This window comes from Conger conger, chromosome 13 (genome assembly GCF_963514075.1).
Source record: "Conger conger chromosome 13, fConCon1.1, whole genome shotgun sequence".
NCBI lineage: Eukaryota > Metazoa > Chordata > Actinopteri > Anguilliformes > Congridae > Conger > Conger conger.
In genome coordinates, this window is record NC_083772.1 from 15,757,887 (window position 1) to 15,776,789 (window position 18,903).

Genomic DNA, 18,903 nt, shown 5'->3' on the forward strand with positions numbered 1-18,903 from the left:
TATTTGCAAAAACTTTGACCCACAACCCAGAATCCTTCGCGTACAGAGGGTCCATTAAGCGAATTCTACGTCATAAAAAACATTTCTCCGCGGATGTTAATGTGAATAATATCAAGATGGCGTCGCAACAACAGATGAACCAGCCTGGTGGGGCGCAAACCCAAGCTGGGATGCAGGCAGCTACGTTACAGCAGCAGCAGCAACAACAACAGCAGCAACAACAGCAGCTGCAACAGCAAGATTTTGATCCAGTGCACCGCTTCAAAATGCTGATACCACAACTGAAAGAAAGTCTACAGGTGACTAAACCTCAGCTAGATGTTGCACCAGCTAGCATTGCATTTAACACTGATAGCCTGCTAGCTAGCTATGTTACAGTGTTTACATTACAGTCACTTCTCATTACAGACGCTCTTATCCAGAGGGTCGTATAGTAGTGCAGCACATCGGTGTTATTGGGCGCTAGGGGCTGCTGCTGGGAAGTCGAGAGTCTCTGTTTTAATTTTTAGCCCTGCTGAGCTTTATTACATTATTTGTCATCCAGCTTGAAGTGTAGGCAAGGTGAGCAGATAACATCCGAGCGAGAAAGAGTTGTGTGTTAGTGTAGCAAGAAGACATGTCATGATAGGAGATGATAAAAGCAATATAGAAATGACAGAGAAAGAATACGAAAGGACCAAGAACCCTGGGGGATACCTGTTGCCAAGTATCAAAACTGCACCCACCTCATGCAACCTGCAAGCAGTGACTGTTGAGGGAGGAAGCAAACCCGGGGAAAAAGTCCCCTAGGTAGTCAGGGAAGACAGGTGGTGGTGAAATGTATCACTATCTTCGTACCCTGTGCAGAAACTGCATTTGCAAGCATATCAAATGAAAATAAGTTGTAGTTGTAAATATTACACCCAAGGACTATCTCAAGGAGTAATGTGTTTTCAAGGTAATGGCAAAAGTAAGGTGGCTAAATTTACAGTCTTAACGACCCTCTATAAATCATAATGTTTATACCAATAAAGGTTCTATCAATGGCAAAACATCCCAAGCATGGGCTTTGGAGCATGGTTGCATTTGAATTTTGTTAATAAGACGATGGGATTTAGCCCCAGCCTATACTCAGTTTATTACATTAAATAGAAAATTTAACAATGAATCATTAATGGGACCTACAAGGTGGCTGGTTTGATCCCTGGTGTAGCCACAATAAGATCTGCACAGCCATTGGGCTCTTGAGCATGGCCCATAATGCTCCAGGGGAGGATTGTCTCCTGCTTAGTCTAATCAACTGTACGTTGCTCTGGATAAGAGCGTCTGCCAAATGCCATTAATGTAATGTAATCTAATTAAAATTAGGCTAGTATGGTATGCATTTTATGACATGGTACAGTGATCTCTCTTGTTCTTTTGGTAAGATGTACCATCAGTCACACCATTGTAATTTAAAATGGTAATCATATTCATATTTCTATGTCCTTTCAGAATGTAATGAAGATTGCAGCATTGAATCTAGGACATAATACAGCAATTGATAATGGCGTGTAAGTATGTAGCTGTATGTTGTCAAAGTATGTAATTATATACTTAATTTAGGAAAGCCATTTTAAGACCTCTACAATTAGTATTTAGCCTATTATCATTTCCAATAAAAGTATGGATAGTACCATTATGCAGGCATAGCAAGATGTATCACAGCAGTGTGAGGAAAAGCAATTTATTTACTTATTTTTTGTTTTTTAGGAAAAGCAGTGATGCTGCGGTGCAGAGGTTCGATAAGAGCTTGGAAGAGTTCTATGCCCTCTGTGACCAGCTGGAGCTGTGCCTGGTAAGGCCCAATCACCTGCTTCCATTTTAAAATGACTCCAGGTTCTCTACCACCATTATGCAGTCAGAAAATAGTTAGCATCAACCTCTTAATTAACATCAAACAAATCAAAACAAGAATTGGATGTCATTTTTAATTTGTGCACCCACTTTTCAAAATCAACAACGCGCTAACAGCAGAACAGTTTAATAGAGAACATAATTTGCCAGTAGAATAATAAAGTAAACTGCAACAACCATAAACTGGCCTAATCTCTGAAATGACAATATTGGAAGAGGGATGTTTGCGTTTAATATAAACTTCCTTCTTGCATTACATATGCCGACACTTCCCTAAATGGTCTGTTGCCAGCAGAAGTGAAAAATAAAGCAGAGCTGTAATTTATATTTTAAACCAGAACACTATCAGTTACAAATAAATATTTTTTTGATGTAATTGATATATAAAAAAAGAATGCACCATAAATACATTGTACTGTATTATAGGAATGCATCATACTACATTGTTGGAATGTGCCATAAATGTGTTATACTATATAAAAACCTCATGAATCATAAATACACCAAATACAGTGTACTATATACATGGAATACATCAGAAATTGTACTGTATTAAAGCAATGCATCATGCAGTCTACTACCGTAAATCCTCAAATTGTGGCCGGGGTCTTTTATTTACTTAGGCTGCACAAAGCACAGGCCTTTATTAGGTGCAGGCTTGTATTCGAGGCAGGCCTTTATTTCTTATTAGGCTTCTGTTGAAGAATTTTATTCTTAGAAATAAAGTAAAAGGCTACACTTAAAGTGGGCCAACACTGTTCAACACTTCCAGAAATAAATTAGTGTAGGCTAATCAGGAACACCGTTTGGTAAGTCATAGTGTCAGTCTTAACAGACTTAGTTTATTGCAAATATTCTCAAACACAATAAATCACATGAAAGTCCAGAATCCATAAAATAAGAACTTGCCAGACACGCCTTCATGAACAATAACAAATTAGCGTAGATAACAGTAAGTTAAGGATCTTTTTTTTCCTAAAGTGCGTTTTATTGTGAGACATGCGTTTCGTTTGGAGCAGCATACCGGTAGGCTATCAAAAGATTTTCGCTTTGGTTTGGGATTTAATTTACTTTTGGACTGTTTGATTCTATAGCTTTGATTTGGTATTGCTTGTGAGCAATTGTAGGCCATTTAAATAGCGCTAGCGTCGCTTCGTCCCAGTTTGTGATGTTATGTTTCACCCCATCCCAGTCTGCTCTCTCCCTCGAAGACCCCCCCTGCGACGTGGGCCTCCACGGCGTCGGAACCCCTCGAACCTCAGCTACCCCCCGCTAACCCCTTGTGAGGACTTTGCTGTCACAGGGGGACTATGGAACTGCCAGTCTGCCACTCGGAAGGCTGACTTCATCCCTGCGTATGCCTCCCTCCAGTCCCTACAATTCCTTGCCCTCACGGAGACCTGGATCACACCTGACAACACCGCCACTCCCGCTGCCCTCTCATCCTCCTTCTCCTTCTCGCACACTCCCCGGCCTTCCGGCTGTGGCGGTGGTACTGGTCTTTTAATTTCCCCCTCGTGGAAATTCTCTGTTCTCCCCCTCTCTGACCTGTCCATATCCACTTTTGAATTCCATTCTGTTGCAGTATCCCACCCTACTAACCTTTTCATTGCAGTTATCTACCGTCCTCCAGGGCCCCTGGGAAACTTCCTTGATGAGCTAGACACCCTTCTCAGCTCCTTCCCTGAGGATGGCACCCCACTGATTCTCCTTGGAGACTTCAACATCCACCTAGAAGCCTCCCAGGCTGCTGCCTTCCTACCGCTAATCCACTCCTTCGGCCTCTCCCTGCAACACTCTCCTCCAACCCACAAGGCGGGCAATGTCCTAGACCTTGTCTTTATGAGGAACTGCTCATGCTCTGATTTCACGGTTACCCCTCTGCACACATCTGATCACCACTTCATCTCATTCTCCCTCCCTCTTCCTCCCCATCCTCCTCCCCCTCCTCCCACCCACACTTCCTGAGCCCGCCGTAACCTCCGCTCCCTCTCACCCTCTTCCTTCGCCAGCACCGTCATCGCCTCACTCCCCCCTCTTGAATCCTTCTTCAAATTCCCCACTAACTCTGCATCTGCCACCCTCCTTTCATCTCTCTCCTCCGCCTTTGACTCTCTCTGTCCGCCTGTCTCAAAGCCACCTCGCACATCCCCTCCCAGTCCTTGGATATCAGACACCCTCCGTACCTCCAGGGCCAGCCTCCGCGCAGCGGAGAGGAAGTGGGGGAAATCCAGAGACGCTTCAGACCTCACGACTTACCAGTCTCTCCTGGCGGCATTCTCTTCCGCTGTCACTGCCGCCAAAGCAAAATACTTTCAAACACAAATTCAGAACTCCGGTTCTAACCCCCGGAAACTTTTCTCTATTTTCTCCTCTCTCCTCAATGCACCGCCTCCTCCTCCTCAGTCCTCCTTTTCTGCTGATGACTTTGCTGATTTCTTCGATGAGAAGGTCACAGTCATCCGTAGATCCTTTACAACCACCGCCCCCCTCACCGTGCCCTTCCCCCCCCTCTAGGCCCATCCCTTCCTTTTCCACTTTCTCCCCCCTTACAGACTCTGATGTTTCTCAACTCCTGCTCTGCCACCGCCCTACAACCTGTGCACTTGACCCTATCCCCTCTTCTCTTCTCCAAACTATCACACCTGACATTCTCCCATTTGTCACCTCCCTTGTCAACTCCTCCCTGTCTTCCGGCTGTTTTCCGGCATCCTCCAAGAGGGCCCACATCACTCCGCTGCTAAAAAAGCCTACTCTGGATCCCTCCATCATCCTGAACTACCACCCGGTATCTCTTCTTCCATTCCTTTCTAAAACTATAGAACAAGCCGCTTCTACTCAACTTTCTTCTTTCTTTTCTAACAACAACCTGCTAGACCCCCATCAGTCTGGCTTCAGATCGGGCCACTCGACAGAGACTGCGCTCCTCTCCGTCAGTGAGTCACTCCATGCCGCACGAGCAGCCTCCCTCTCCTCTGTCCTCATTCTCCTAGATCTCTCTGCTGCCTTCGACACTGTGGATCACTCCATCCTCCTGTCTGCCCTGTCAGCAACGGGCATCTGTGGCACAGCCCTGGACTGGATTGAGTCCTACCTCTCTGGTCGCTCCTTCCAGGTTGCCTGGGCTGGTTCGGTATCGACACCTCGGCCCCTCGCCACAGGAGTTCCCCAGGGCTCAGTCCTAGGCCCGCTTCTTTTTTCTCTTTACACTCGCTCCCTTGGCCCTGTGATCACTGCACATGGGCTATCCTACCACTGCTACGCGGACGATACCCAACTCTTCGTCTCGTTCCCGCCGTCTGATACGCAGGTTTCAGCCCTTATCTCTGCTTGCCTGAGGGACATCCAGAGCTGGATGGACAACCACCATCTAAAGCTCAACCCAGGCAAGACTGAAATGATATTCATCCCTGCTAAAACCTCTCCCCATCTGGATCTCTCCATTTCCCTCGGGGATACCACACTCACGCCGTCATCCAGTGCAAGGAACCTCGGTGTGGTGATGGACAGCAGACTGTCCCTTTCCGAGAACATTGTGGCGGTGACCCGGTCATGCAGGTTCTTCCTATACAACATACGGAGAATCCGCCCCTTTCTCACCCCCTACTCGACCCAGCTCCTGGTCCAAGCGATGGTTCTGTCCCGCCTGGACTACTGCAATTCCCTCTTGGCTGGCCTCCCAGCGTCTGCCATCAGACCCCTCCAACTCATCCAGAATGCAGCAGCTCGTCTGGTCTTCAACCTTCCCAAATACTCACACGTCACCCCCCTGCTTACTTCCCTCCACTGGCTGCCTGTCATGGCTCGCATCAAATTCAAAACATTGGTGCTAGCCTTCCAAGCAGTTAAAGGGTCTTCCCCAGCTTATCTACAAAAAATCATCAGACCCTACACCCCTGCCAGACCTCTTTGTTCAGCCTCCACAGGCCGCTTGGCACCTCCCCCTCTCCGAACCTCCACATCACGCTCACGACTACTGTCTGTTCTGGCTCCTCGGTGGTGGAACGAACTCCCCGTTGAGGTCAGAACTGTAGAATCTCTCCCCACCTTCAAGCGCAAGCTGAAGACACACCTCTTCAAGCAGCACCTCTCCCCATCCCTCCCTGTGAACCTTAATTGTTGTCTCTGTGACTTGCTTTGTGTATCGGTATTCTTAGTTGGCTAGGTAAGCAGTGTTTGGATAGTTAACTTTGGTCACTAAATGAATGAATGAATGAATGAATGAAAAAGGGCCCTCGTCCTTATCTTTCTTGTACAGGTAGGTTGTACTTCCCTCTAGGGTCTTTCTGCGAACTTATCCCTGGTTATGGGTATGCACTTTGTTGTATGTCGCTCCGGATAAGAGCGTCTGCCAAATGCCAATAATGTAAATGTAATGTAATATTGCTAAATGTTGGGACTGATGGGCACTGAAATCTGGGGGGTATTTGATGGTTCACTGTTAAGTTTTATGTAGTTGAAAGAGTGTCGGGATTTCCACCCGTCTGTTTATTGCGAGCCAAGGCAGCCGCTTTCATTCATTCATTCATTGAACGTGCGCTGTACTGTAAATACATGGAACCCTTGCGTAGCCAAGTAGCCTAAATTGAGTAAATTTTTTATTTTGCCTGATTTACTTTTTATTAAATTTGTAGGCTGGAATGCCTCGCGGCAACAATTGTGTTTAAATGTATACTGCTTCAGCCTTTGGCAAGCTACTCAGAAGGGGGCGGCAAGCGACTGGTAGCTTGAGAGCAATGTGTTGGAGACCCATGGTGTAGGACAATGACTTTTCATTGGCAACAGTATTAAACCAACCAACAATATTAAATATTAAGAAGAGCTCTTTTATTTCATTGAGTTAAATCGAAACGATGTCTTCTAGTGCTCATGGACTGATAGCCCTACTGGTTGGCAATATTACCCCGGCTTGTATTTGGGGGCCGGTCTTTATTTGTCCGAATCGACCACGCCCCCGGCTATTATCCGAGGCCCGGCTTCAAATAGAATCGAAGACACAATTTCAGGATTTACGGTATGTAGAAGGAATGCGTCATAAGCAGGTTGTACTGTATTAAATGAATTCACCATGAATATAGTGAAGTCTATAAAATTAATGGCTCGTATATACATCGTAGTATATAGACTGCATCATAATCAGTATAGTGCTGTGCTCATGCAGACTCTCCCTTCACTCTTCCTTCTCCCTAGCGACTAGCGTACGAGTGCCTCTCTCAGAGCATAGACAGTGCCAAGCACTCCCCAAACCTGGTGCCCACCGCCACCAAGCCAGACACGGTGCAGACCGAATCGCTGTCATACTCGCAGTATCTCAGCATGATCAAGTCCCAGATCTCCTGCGCCAAGGACATCCACAACGCTCTCCTGGAGTGCTCCAAGAAGATTGCCGGCAAAGTCCAGCCACAGGGCATCCTGTGACAGCCCTGGACCCACACGCTCCTTTGCTATCATTTCTACTTTTATATTTCTCTGTCCAGAAATAAATGTACAGTACACCTCCAACCTGTGCCGTCTTGTGATTTTCTTTTAAAGCTTCCCTCTGATACACCTCAAGGCTTTTATTATTATTATTATTATTATTATTTATTATTATTATTATGAGGTGTGTTTTTCATAAGCGTTGAATTTGTCCACTTTACTTTTTATTTCCTTATCGGATATCTTCGGTAATATGCTCAGCCAGCCTCTGCTGTTGAGGATAACCAAGTGAAACTTAATTTTCTCAGTTCTATTATGTCATTCATTCAGTCAAATACTCATACATAAACAATATACAAATGCTTATCTATTTTGTGCAACTAATGAGAATTCAACAAGACACACTTCATGTGCATGTTATACAGCAGTTTACTATATTTTCTCCATTTTTTTTTTTACATTCGCTTATGTAAATAGTGTCTACTGTCACTTATTCCAAGGGATTTCATTATCTTTTTGCATACAAAAGAATTGTTTAGAAACTACTGCATATCTGGTGGCAGTACAATGCATAGGAGAAATTATTCTGAAAAGTTCTGCATGGAGGAATAATCCAAAATCCCTCCAATTGTGTCCTCTAACCTTATTACAAATTGTAGGAAAAGACTCATGGCTGTCATTTTTGCCAGTAGTATTTGTACAAAGTATTAAAACGGGTGCAAATAATAGTGAAACCTGTATTTTGGGGAAATGTGTTTGTTTTTATTTGAAAGATGGTGGTTGATTGAATCATTAATAAAGCACAAAACTTTACATGTTGGAAAATAAATGTCAATAACCTTTTTTTAGTTTACAGTCATTTTTGCACATACCGTTAGAGGCATATAACACAAAACCTCACAATCCTATCCTTTCATTTCAGAAAAGACTATCTTTGCCCTGAAGCGAAAACATTTTTTGCGTTGGAAGACTGAGTTGTGCTCAGTCAACACGCTGAACTGCATTGTGTGGCAGGTGTGCAGAGCTCACAAACTGTAGGGAAAAAAGATGTTGAATTCATATTTTGACCTGGTGTTAGGAATCAGTTACAGTGGGTGTTTAATAACTGTTATTATTCGTGACTGTGAAATTTCTGAGTCATAAAGTGATTAATCAATTGTTAATAAAGAGGGTGTGGTGTAGGTTTGCTTCGAGCGACCCCTCCTCCTAGTCTTTCACGTGTCAACACCCCATTCCAGTGTGCTCTCTTCCCCACAGAAACTTCCAGTAACGCCCTCCATTGCAATGGAACATACACATTTACTATCCACACACTGCAAAAAGTGCCTCAGTCTCAAGGCTGTGATTTATTACTGCTTACATACTGCTATCACAGCATACCAGCAGTATGTTGTCTGTAATCAATCACCGCCTTCATGGGTTTGACAGCATTTGATGTTGGAAGTACATTGCAGTCCCAGCATATTCATGGGACAGCATTGCCAATTTCCTGGTTTTGCAAGATTCCAGTTATTAAAGACAGAGGTCTACTGCAGGTTCCACGTCAGTCAGTTCAAACCTTATGTAATTGTATCCACCACCCTTACATAAAAAGAGATAACCAATAAGAGGGGTTAACTAACAGGCTCATAATTAGGTTTCGTAATTCTATTTGTAATTCATTTGTATCAACAGGTTTGCTTTGTTATCATTTGCTTTGCCTTTGAATTCTTAATTGTCTTCCAAACGGTTCGTTTTGGTGGCTGGGTGTTAACAGTTTCACCAATTAGGAACCGAATGATTCACTTCAGTCTTTAATTTGATCAGTTACAAATAATTTAGCAATGGGAATTTTATTATTTATGGTATGCATATCTATCTGACAATTTAGTTTTAGAGGGCAAATAATCCCTCTAAACATGAAAATCATGTAACAAAAAAAGAACAGTTTGTTAAAATTGTTGGGTTGCAATTGTTGCTGGAAGGAAAACCAGCACACACACGGGTGCTCAAGGACCACTGCTCTACAGACATGAATGCATACATAAATAAAATAAAACACAAAGACAGGTTATATATTATATAAGGTTGTGCGCAAGCTTCACAATGCTTAACTGACATTTAAAAGAAAAAAGGAGTCAGAGGCCCTGATAAGATCAGACCACCTATTCCATAACATTGTTGTCTCAGCTGCAAATGTTTTCGCTCTTGCGTTAAAATATGTGGCTGGGACAGTGTGCACTTTTTGTGATCATATAAGGGGGTGTAGTGGGTTGTGCTTTATAGAGATCAGCAATTTATTATTTTAAAAAATTCTCCATCAAGACTGGCCTTAAAAATGATCAGTAAAAAGGACTATTTTGTAATTTGATCCAAATACTGCTGATAGACTGTATGGTTATTGCGCAAGCTTATAACCCATTCATACTGGGAATTTCTAGTTAATTGGAAATAATTGCAATCTCCAATCTCCAAAGCAAATGATGCAAGTTTCCAAAATCAGATGAGACAACTGCTCCCTTGGAGCTGCTGAAGTGGGGAGTCTGTCCCACTAGAGCAGGATAAGCATCGGTTTTTCTTTTGCCAGTTATGTTCAGGATTAGATTTGACGGATCCTTGTGATCCATTTCATCTGTCAATAGTTTCTCTATTTACCGAGCTGTTATCTTGACCTGGTGTTAGATACTGTGGGTGTTTAAGAACTGTTATTATTAACCTCCCTGCAGAATGTGCTTAGAGAATTTCCAATGCCCTGGACGGTGACAGAACCTCTGTAACTTCTGCTTCCCCTCATTGTGAGAACCTCACGGTTGCAGGGGGGCTATGGAACCGCCAGTATGCCACGCGGAAGGCTGACTTCATTACTGCTTATGTTTCTGACTGTGGAAAAAGGCAATTTGAAACGTTGAGGAATAAAAATGAATGAGACGAAAATAAAGCAATCCTGCTTTAAAATTTGCAGAAAGGTCTCATGTTCAACATTTTTGCACCCCACTGCACTGCTGTTGTTTTTGGCCATCCAGGATGAGCATGACACCCCACTCAGCTCTTTCCCACAGGACAGCACCCCGCTGATCCTCCTTGGAGACTCCAACATCCACCTGGAAGCCTCCCACTCAGCAGCTGTGTGACTGCTGCTCCTTTCACCTCTCTCTGCAACACTCTCTGCCAAACCCAGATTTCATGTGGCCATTTCATCAAGACCACCACCCAAACCATAATCAGGGGTTTCTTCTCTGTGCCGTAGCGCCAGTAAACGCACACACAGGAAACACCTCAGGGTTAAAAGCAACAGGTTTGACTACACCTTCCCCTCAGCAAAGTCATTACACAGTATAACAGGTTAAACAATGATACAATGCATCAAAAAAAATCTGTGTATCAGACAAGGCAGTGAAGCCACAGCAACAGCAAAACAAAACAACAAAACAGCAAGACTTCCAAGTTATAGTAACAAAAGCAAACCATAGCTCAACACAGAGACAGGTGGCCGTCATCTGATTGTGCTTCCTTGCAGGTAGCATTTGAGCAAAGCCATTGTGTGCTGCTCAGGACCAGAGCAATAGGACCATTTGTTTTTCAAAATTATGAAATAGGCTTAACACCTTGTTCGACTGCATAACCATATTAAATAGTTAATGTTGTCACAACTCCTTACGTAACTCACGACTAGGTGGGAGCCTATAGCTTTCATAATGCCTGTCAAGATTGGTCTCACTTAATGTTGCTTTTGGCAAAATATGCAAATTGCTTTTTGATTCACACGCAAGTCTTCAGCGATCAACATATGCTGTTGGGTTACAAAAAACGATGCACATGCAAAAGCAGTTCTTGCATGCATTGTGGGTTCAGATATGCTCTTCTGCATACCAATGTTGTAATGTGTGGTTATTTGCATTACTGTCACCTGTCAGCTTTGACCAGTCTGGCCATTTTCCTTGGACCTCTCATTAACAAGGCGTTTCTGGCCGCAGAACAGCTGCTCACTGGATGTTTTTTTGCACCATTCTCTGCAGAAAATCTCAGGAAATCATCATTCCACAGTCAAAGTCACTTAGATCACATTTTGTCCCCATTCTGATTGATGACGTGAACATTAACTGAAGTGCAGTATTTCCTGATTAGCGAGATTACATCCATTTCCTGAATGGAGGCAGGTACCACATCAGTCAGTTCAAATCTGGTTCCACTGGTTCTATTTGGGAATAATGCGTACCAATCACAATAAAGAGTCACACTCCCCCTTAATGAAAATCAACTTTTATTTTGATTCGGTTACAATAACAAGACTATGTAGCAAGAAAATCTGAAAAGATCTGATCACAGATATTTAGCCTTTAATTTTATTTAGTATGAATGTGTTTTTAGTAACTTTATTGTGCCAAGTATGTACTTGTGCACAGATTGCTGATCTACTTTAATAGTTTTCCTACAAAATAACAAAATAAATTAAGACTTTCAATCACAAAGAACAAATTCTGTGCAAAATAGAGAACAGGGACAATGAAAGTGAGTCAGAACCAGGGCAAAGAACCAACGGCCTGCAAGGAGAAAGCTGACGCAACAGTTACAAGATCATTTTCACAATGACCATACAGCCCCAACATTGTGCAATATCAAAGAAAGGGATATGTGCTACTGACAAAAATGTATTCATGCACTGAATTATTTGCACATTTACACTGTCTAGGCAACTTTTTCATTCTTTGGGGTAAATAAGTCTGAAAATGTTTCAAAATCTCAGTCTGAAAGAAAAATATTAAATCTTCAAACCACTCTTCTGCTTAGTTTTAAAATTTGCTGCATATTTTCATATAGAGACAACCTACTTCTTTCCTCACAGTATACATCAGAAAATATGGGCCATACACTGTAACAAACCAAGACAGACCTACCAGGAAAAGAAAACTTGCACAAGACATGCATCACTTCTAGTTTCTACTGTGTGCTAGTTTCTAAGCTAGTCAACCACCGTAGAAACTGCAAAGTGGCAGCTAACCTCCCAGTGATGGGCTAAGACTTTCACACTCTCACTGACAACTTCCATGAACAGCCCCAATGGAAGCAGTAAGGTGCGCTGGCTGTTCCAGGTCTACATTAACCTCATTAATCTAATCGGTCTCGTTTTTTCCAGGCCCAGGTAAATGCGTGTTTTTGCCCAGTTAAATCAGCCTGTGCACTGAAATACCTGGAACCAGCCAGGAAAAATGCAGCATCAAAGTGGTCAGGCATCAAACCGGTTTCTCCCCAATTCTGGTTTCAGCGGCATGGGGGCAAACTACATCCTGCAGATCTCAGCTCATTTTCTAAAACAAAGCTCAGGATTAATTAAGCTTGAACCCAACTTAAGAGTTAGTACAGCATTGTTATCTTTCACAATGGTACTCCACATTGGTATGACAGAAAAGGTTTAAGAAACGCTAGGTTATATACCTTCCCATCAGTTAGAGCAGGGTAATGCACTCTCACACACATGCTGAACTAAGCTGAGCAACAGAAAAATGTATGCAATATTTAGGCAGCAATACTACTTAAGACCAACTAATAGTGCATGACTGACGACAGTTTAAAAAAAAACAGCTTTTTTTGCTGAAAAACACCCTGCTCTGTTGACAACAGTACTTGATTATAAGAACTGATATTAAGAACTCCAAAATCCACACAAAATTAACATTTCCCTTTCTTCTTTAATGCTAGTATACGAAGTCTAATTCCTCCTTTGCCACTCCTGACGCATAGCTTTCTTGCAGGCATTACTCAGCTGGCAGTCGGACAGGAGGAGTGAGCTGGTTCAAACATGGGTAGGGCTGTGCAGGTATGGGCAGGCAGTGTGCACAGCCCTGCAGTCCTGTTCCGTACATCCAGGCTGTCCCACACAGAGGATGACCTGAGAGTCCATGTGCGGCAGTGAGCTCCCATGCTCACATCTGCACCTGATGCAGGGCCAGGGCCACTGCCCACCTCTCTGCTCCTCCTGAATCAGGTGTGCATCTGCCCCGACCCATCCACTCTGCAGGTGTAGAGCAGACCAGCACACACACTTTCATACTTTCAACTTCTGTCCCAAACCTTCCACATCCGCTTTAAAAGGGCCAATTCACCCAAAAGTACTATCCATCCAGACAGTTTTGCGGAGACGTGGCAAATTTTCTTGATTTCACAACTTTCTTTCGACCCAACATGCTTATGGTAAGCACCAGCAATTTACATACAAAAACTCAACAACAATGTCTCTTTCCAAATGTAATGCCACAGTTACAAGCAAACAAACAATGCTCAAAAATGCACATTTTAATTATTTAACTATTTCTTCTATTGTCGGAACTCATCAACCATATCGGTGCGAGCAGAAGTTTCCGCCTATGCACACCAGTATTCTGGGGCAAAGGATCAATTGTTGTGAACAGTATTTTAGCCAGCTATTCACTGCGCTTGCATATCAAAAAACATCAAAGTGTATGCAAAATTATCCCAAGCCAATGTCCTTTACCTTGCAATGTCAGACCACAATGTCAACACTTTGTCCCAGATTACAGGTGTGTCTTGGCAATAGAAGAAACCATTCTGGATTCAGATGTGCATTTCTGAGCGCTGTTAATGTTTGTGAGTAACTGTGGCACTATGTTTGGAAAGGGAAGCTGCTGTTCAGTTTTTTTTAAACGTAAACTGGCTGCGCATTGGTCACCAGAAAATTGTGTCTTTTATTAATTATGTCTATTATATCTCGGAGAATCTCGAAAATGTGTCGTATCTGACTGAGGAGATGGTACTCTGTAATTGCAAACATACTTTCATTTCATTTTTGGCTGATTTATATTTTATGCATAGACTTCAGTTTCACCTTATGATCTTTAACCACTGACTGGATGACAGCAATCTGATATGGATATTATGCATGCATTGTAATTATATGAATTATTGTTATAACAAGCAGAATAATTTGTACTAATAAGTAGCATGCATTATTATTATTCAGGTATTATCATTATTAATAATAATAATATTATTAATAATATTATTATAGCATTTCACAGTCCAGTCATTCAGTGATGCCAGACAGATGCTGCAAAAGCCCCACTCACCTGCCCAGCATGTACAGCATGTGACCTGGATCATCCGCAAAGACTCTGTGGGCAGGAACACAAAGGTCAGGGGTCATGGCCCTTAACTTTGGGTCAAGCATAAAAGGAGTGGGCAAACACAGCCTCTGTGCGTCCTGGCACAGAAGGGTAACCTGCACTTTGGGATCGTATACTCCTGAAAACACAACCACCTTTTGGATCAGGGGTGACTTCTAGTCTACAAAAGTGATGCGGTGATCTCCAAAACAAGAACAGTTTTTAGATTTAATTAATTTACAGAATTAATTCAATTTAAAGTACTGGGACTAGATTTTATTCAAATGCTGTAAAGCATACTGAACTGTATGCTTGAGAAGTGCTATACAAATAAAGTTATTATTTTAAATGAGGCACTGTGGATTAAACTTTATGAATTCTGAATTCATTGCTAGTACAGGACACCATTAGAACCTGCATGTGTGCGTCCAGGTTTACTCATGAGGATAAACCAGAGCAGAGCCTTCTCTGTTGTGCTGCTGTATGGACCACTTCAACAGCCCTTATGCTGTACTTAGTGTACATCTTCTGTTTCCAGAGAATGATATTAAAAAGGGGTGGGACTTACTCCGAAACCAATGCATGTGGCTATAAATGTCCGCTGGTGTTCCCTTGAGGCAAAGAATGCAAATAGATGCAAATGAGGAGGCAACTGTGAGGGCACTATGAACACTTTGTCACTCCTGGCCAGCGCTGAACCTCCCTGGGGCCCTTCTCAGGTGACATGGCTCAGGCAGTAAGAGCAGTCGTCTGGCAGTCAGAGGGTTACCGGTTCGATCCCCTGCCCGGGCTGTGTCGAAGTGTCCCTGAGCAAGACACCTAACCCCCAAATGCTCCTGACGAGCTGGTTGGCGCCTTGCATGGCAGCCAATCGCCGTTGGTGTGTGAGTGTGTGTATGAATGGGTGAATGTGAAGCATCAATTGTATAGCGCTTTGGATAAAGGCGCTGTATAAATGCCAACCATTTACCATTGTTAGCTTTCGGCTTGGTGTATTCCCTGCTTTAAGTTTGGTGTGAAACCTACAGCACAGGATGCTGTACATTCAGCAGGGTCAGACTAGGTAACTTGACCACTGTCCTGGCTCATTTCGCTCACCTTCTGGTACCAGGCTCCATAAAGAAGAGGTGAAACTCTTCATTTTACCTTACCGGCAGGAAACAAAGAGGCAGGCCACCAATCACAGAGCATTAACAACATCCACATTGATGTATATGTTCTGGCTAGGCCTTCATAAGGCTACCTGTGGGTATTACCAGACCACAAATCACATTCTATTCGCTGTTATGAACAAAACTCCTGATTGGTGGAAATCCTCTGTTTTCTTCCAGTTAAGTGCCCCTATATCTGTACTGTGTGCAACAGTGCACTTGCTCACCCATCTCCCCAGTGATAAAAAGCTCGGTCCTGGTAGAAATTGCAGAGGAAGAGCCACACGCTTATGGTCTCCATCCAGAAGATGACGAAGAGAAACCAGATGGAGGTCAGCAGGAAGAGCTCGCACACCATCATGGGACGGCTGAGCGCCCCTCGGTGCTGTGGTCCAGTACCACAGCCCTGCTGGGACAGGGGAGGAAACTTTATCAAACACATTTCTAGACAGTATTCCAAATGCAACTCAAAATGCAACATTCTACATGGATTTGCATTGCATTTTGAAATACACGTGGAAAATTATTTAGAAATGTGTTTGATAAATGCATTGAACATTGAAAAAGCATTTATCATACATTTCACATTCATTGGAAATGCATTTCTAAATATATGAAACGGCCAATTTTTACGTATTTTGACATGCCTTTTAAAGTGTATTTGAAATGCATTTATTTTCCGTAAAACATACATGAATACATTCAAACCTAGTTCTGCCCTCATGGTAAATCGTTTTAAGAGTTGAAAAGTTCTGCAGCAGAATACTGATCAGTTGACTGGCTACGGTGGACTATACTGTAAAATAATATAGGATATAATCTCTGCTAGGACAACAGAACATATAACATTAACCAGCTACAGTGCGTTTTCGCAATCTTGCATTAGCTAATTAGCTACACATCAGCTATCATCCTACCGGCGTTAGCTAACTAGTTGATTAATCAGGACCTTTTCACAGTCAACATTAAGCCATGCGTAATTGCTAGCTAGCTAATAAAGTTGAAAGCTAGGAAGTACGCGGACATCCGAAACTTCACTAGGCTTCAATAGGCTAGCTTTAGGCATTTGCGTTAGGCTAACGTTAGCTAAATTAGGCAAGACTGTTTACAACCTACAATTATCTAGTAATTTGGATTAAGTTAGTAAACGGTAGTTAGCTCTGTAGTTAGCTTACGTTATTGTCAGGCAAACTGTTTGACTACGTTAGCCTAACTAGCTATCTAAGGAACCACGGTGACGAACGATTCGTCAAAAAATAAACTAGATAATAGGAAACTGGTCAGCAACGATGTTATGAACGTTAGCGTCCAAATACACTTTTTATTAGCTACCTACGTATGAGGGAGAGTCTGTCTTACCGCCTTTGGATCCGCGTTCCTGTCTGGTATAATGTTGCGTTTGTCTTGTTTGCTAATTTAGTCTGTGGCTATCCGAGGCCTTGTGAACAACAGCGCTACTCTCAGATGAACATTGGGAACGAGATAATGATGTGTGTGAGGAAAATGCAGTTTAACAATCGGTGGTCGACGATTGCGATGAACCGCTATCCAGCTACTTATACAAGAAAAAATAAAGTGTATAGTTGATTGTTTCAAGTATCGCAATGGCTGCCGTCAGAGGCAGAGCCAGCCATTGGCAACCCGCAAGTCTTCTTCTTTTCCCCTATTATGGTGGGTGTAAACCAGCATTAAGGTGAATTACCGCCACCTACTAAATTGGAGTGTGGACATGTTATCTATCCCCGTAAAACCAAAATAAAGAAAATAAAGAAAAGTTACCTGGATTAAATTATTTTGATCAGCCTAGTTTTTTTTTTTCAAATAATGGAAGAGACTCCCTAACTCATAAAAATTTTTTAGACTCCAAGCTTCCTGATTTCCCTCTTTAATGTTTCTTGTTCTCAAGAGTACTTTTGGCAGTAAAAAATTACATGCTCCACTGATTTCTCTATTTGATAATGCTCACATAATCCTGAGGGATGTTTGTTTATTAAGTGCAGTGTTTTATTAAGTCTGGTATGTCCTATCCTCAGTCATGGGTGACATTGGCTCAGCTGGTAAGAGCAGTTGTCTGGCAGTGGAAGGGTTGCCGGTTTGATCCCGCCCTAGGTGTGTTGAAGTGGCTCTGAGCAAGACACCTAACCCCTAAATTCTCCTGATGAGCTGGTTGGTGCCTTGCATGGCAGCGTGTGTGTGTGTGTGTGTGTGTACACAGCGCTTTGGATAAAGGTGCTATATAAATGCCAACCATGTTAAGATGTTCTCCTCTTTGCTGTCCTTTACATTACTGGCATTTGGCAGACGCTCATCCAGAGCAACGTACAGTTGATTCAACTAAGCAGGAGACAATCTTCCCCTGGAGCAATGCAGGGTTACGGGCCTTGCTCAAGGGCCCAACGGCTGTGCAGATCTTATTGTGGCTACACCGGGATTAGAACCCACAACCTTGGGTGTCCCAGTCATTTACCTTAACCACTACGCTACAGGTGTAAATGACTGGGACACCCAAGGTCCTCACTGTACTGCATAAAGGTGTGTTTCCTGTGTTTCCTGTATCCCAACAGTGCTGCCACTCTTGAATTATGTTTTTTATTATTCCTTTTGCTTCATGACTAAAATGACTAAATGACTAAAATGCTTCAGATTTACTGAGTGAAATATCCATGATCTGCTCATGTTTCAGAGCCTGCTTTGCTAATGCATCCACAATTTCATATCCCTTTATTCCTCTGTGAGCTGTATCCACATGTAATAAAAATATTCATATTTTAAAATCTGTAGTTTCATATATCTCTAACTATATCCTGCCTACTGTATGATGTAAATGACTGCAATGGCATTAATGCAGAACACGAATCTGTACAAAGAATAACCTTTTTCATTTAAACTTTTCTATCCACTGTAATGCCGATTAAATTGCCATCATCTCGACTATGCATACAGACAAATTATCTGCTGGCCCCTAGCAAATTAGAAGGCAGTGTTGCTCTGAACAAACCTACACCACACCCTTTTAATTGCCAGATGCCAGAACTGATCAAAACAACAACTCCTAACAAAACTGGCAACAGCTGAAAAACCACAAGGTTCTGTTAAATCTAATACTGAACACAACTGGCAAATTAAAACCAATACTTATTCTGCTCTAGTGGGACGGATTTAAGCAGCTCCTACACGTCTGGTAGAAATATGCGCTTTTCTATGCAGCATACTATAGTCTGATATGACATACCAATCCAGATTAGGGGTGTGAACGGTTAAGCGTTTAACCAGTTAACCAAAACTGCTTTGTAAACGGTTACAAAAAATTGATAACCATTATTAAGATCAGTTCATCACCAGGCGTATTATTGCGGTTCTAA

General features: G+C 42.7%; 1 protein-coding gene and 1 long non-coding RNA gene across 3 annotated transcripts; one reads left to right on the top strand and one right to left on the bottom strand.

Moving 5' to 3' along the window:
* Positions 1–22: 22 nt before the first annotated feature.
* med29 (mediator complex subunit 29) lies at positions 23–8,137 on the top strand. The gene is made up of 4 exons (XM_061218118.1): positions 23–299; positions 1,474–1,532; positions 1,732–1,816; positions 7,066–8,137. Exons 1-4 carry the CDS (start codon positions 117–119, stop codon positions 7,291–7,293), a joined length of 555 nt encoding a protein of 184 aa, XP_061074102.1. The 5' UTR covers positions 23–116; the 3' UTR covers positions 7,294–8,137.
* Positions 8,138–11,516: 3,379 nt separating this feature from the next.
* LOC133108541 (uncharacterized) lies at positions 11,517–17,224 on the bottom strand. Of its 2 annotated transcripts, none has more exons than XR_009704669.1 (4): positions 16,901–17,224; positions 15,769–15,950; positions 14,355–14,399; positions 11,517–13,282 (listed from the first exon to the last, which is right to left on the bottom strand). It is a non-coding gene; the product is annotated as an uncharacterized LOC133108541 (long non-coding RNA). The 2 variants fall into 2 exon arrangements; XR_009704668.1 differs by having other exon boundaries at positions 15,769–15,947; positions 16,901–17,223.
* Between the last annotated feature and the right edge of the window lie 1,679 nt (positions 17,225–18,903).

Coding starts and splice junctions, on each gene's coding strand:
- med29 (XM_061218118.1), top strand. CDS start 117: ATGGCGTCGCAACAACAGATGAACCAGCCTGGTGGGGCGCAAACCCAA. Junction 300..1,473: donor AACTGAAAGAAAGTCTACAG/GTGACTAAACCT, acceptor ATGTCCTTTCAG/AATGTAATGAAGATTGCAGC. Junction 1,533..1,731: donor ACAGCAATTGATAATGGCGT/GTAAGTATGTAG, acceptor TTTGTTTTTTAG/GAAAAGCAGTGATGCTGCGG.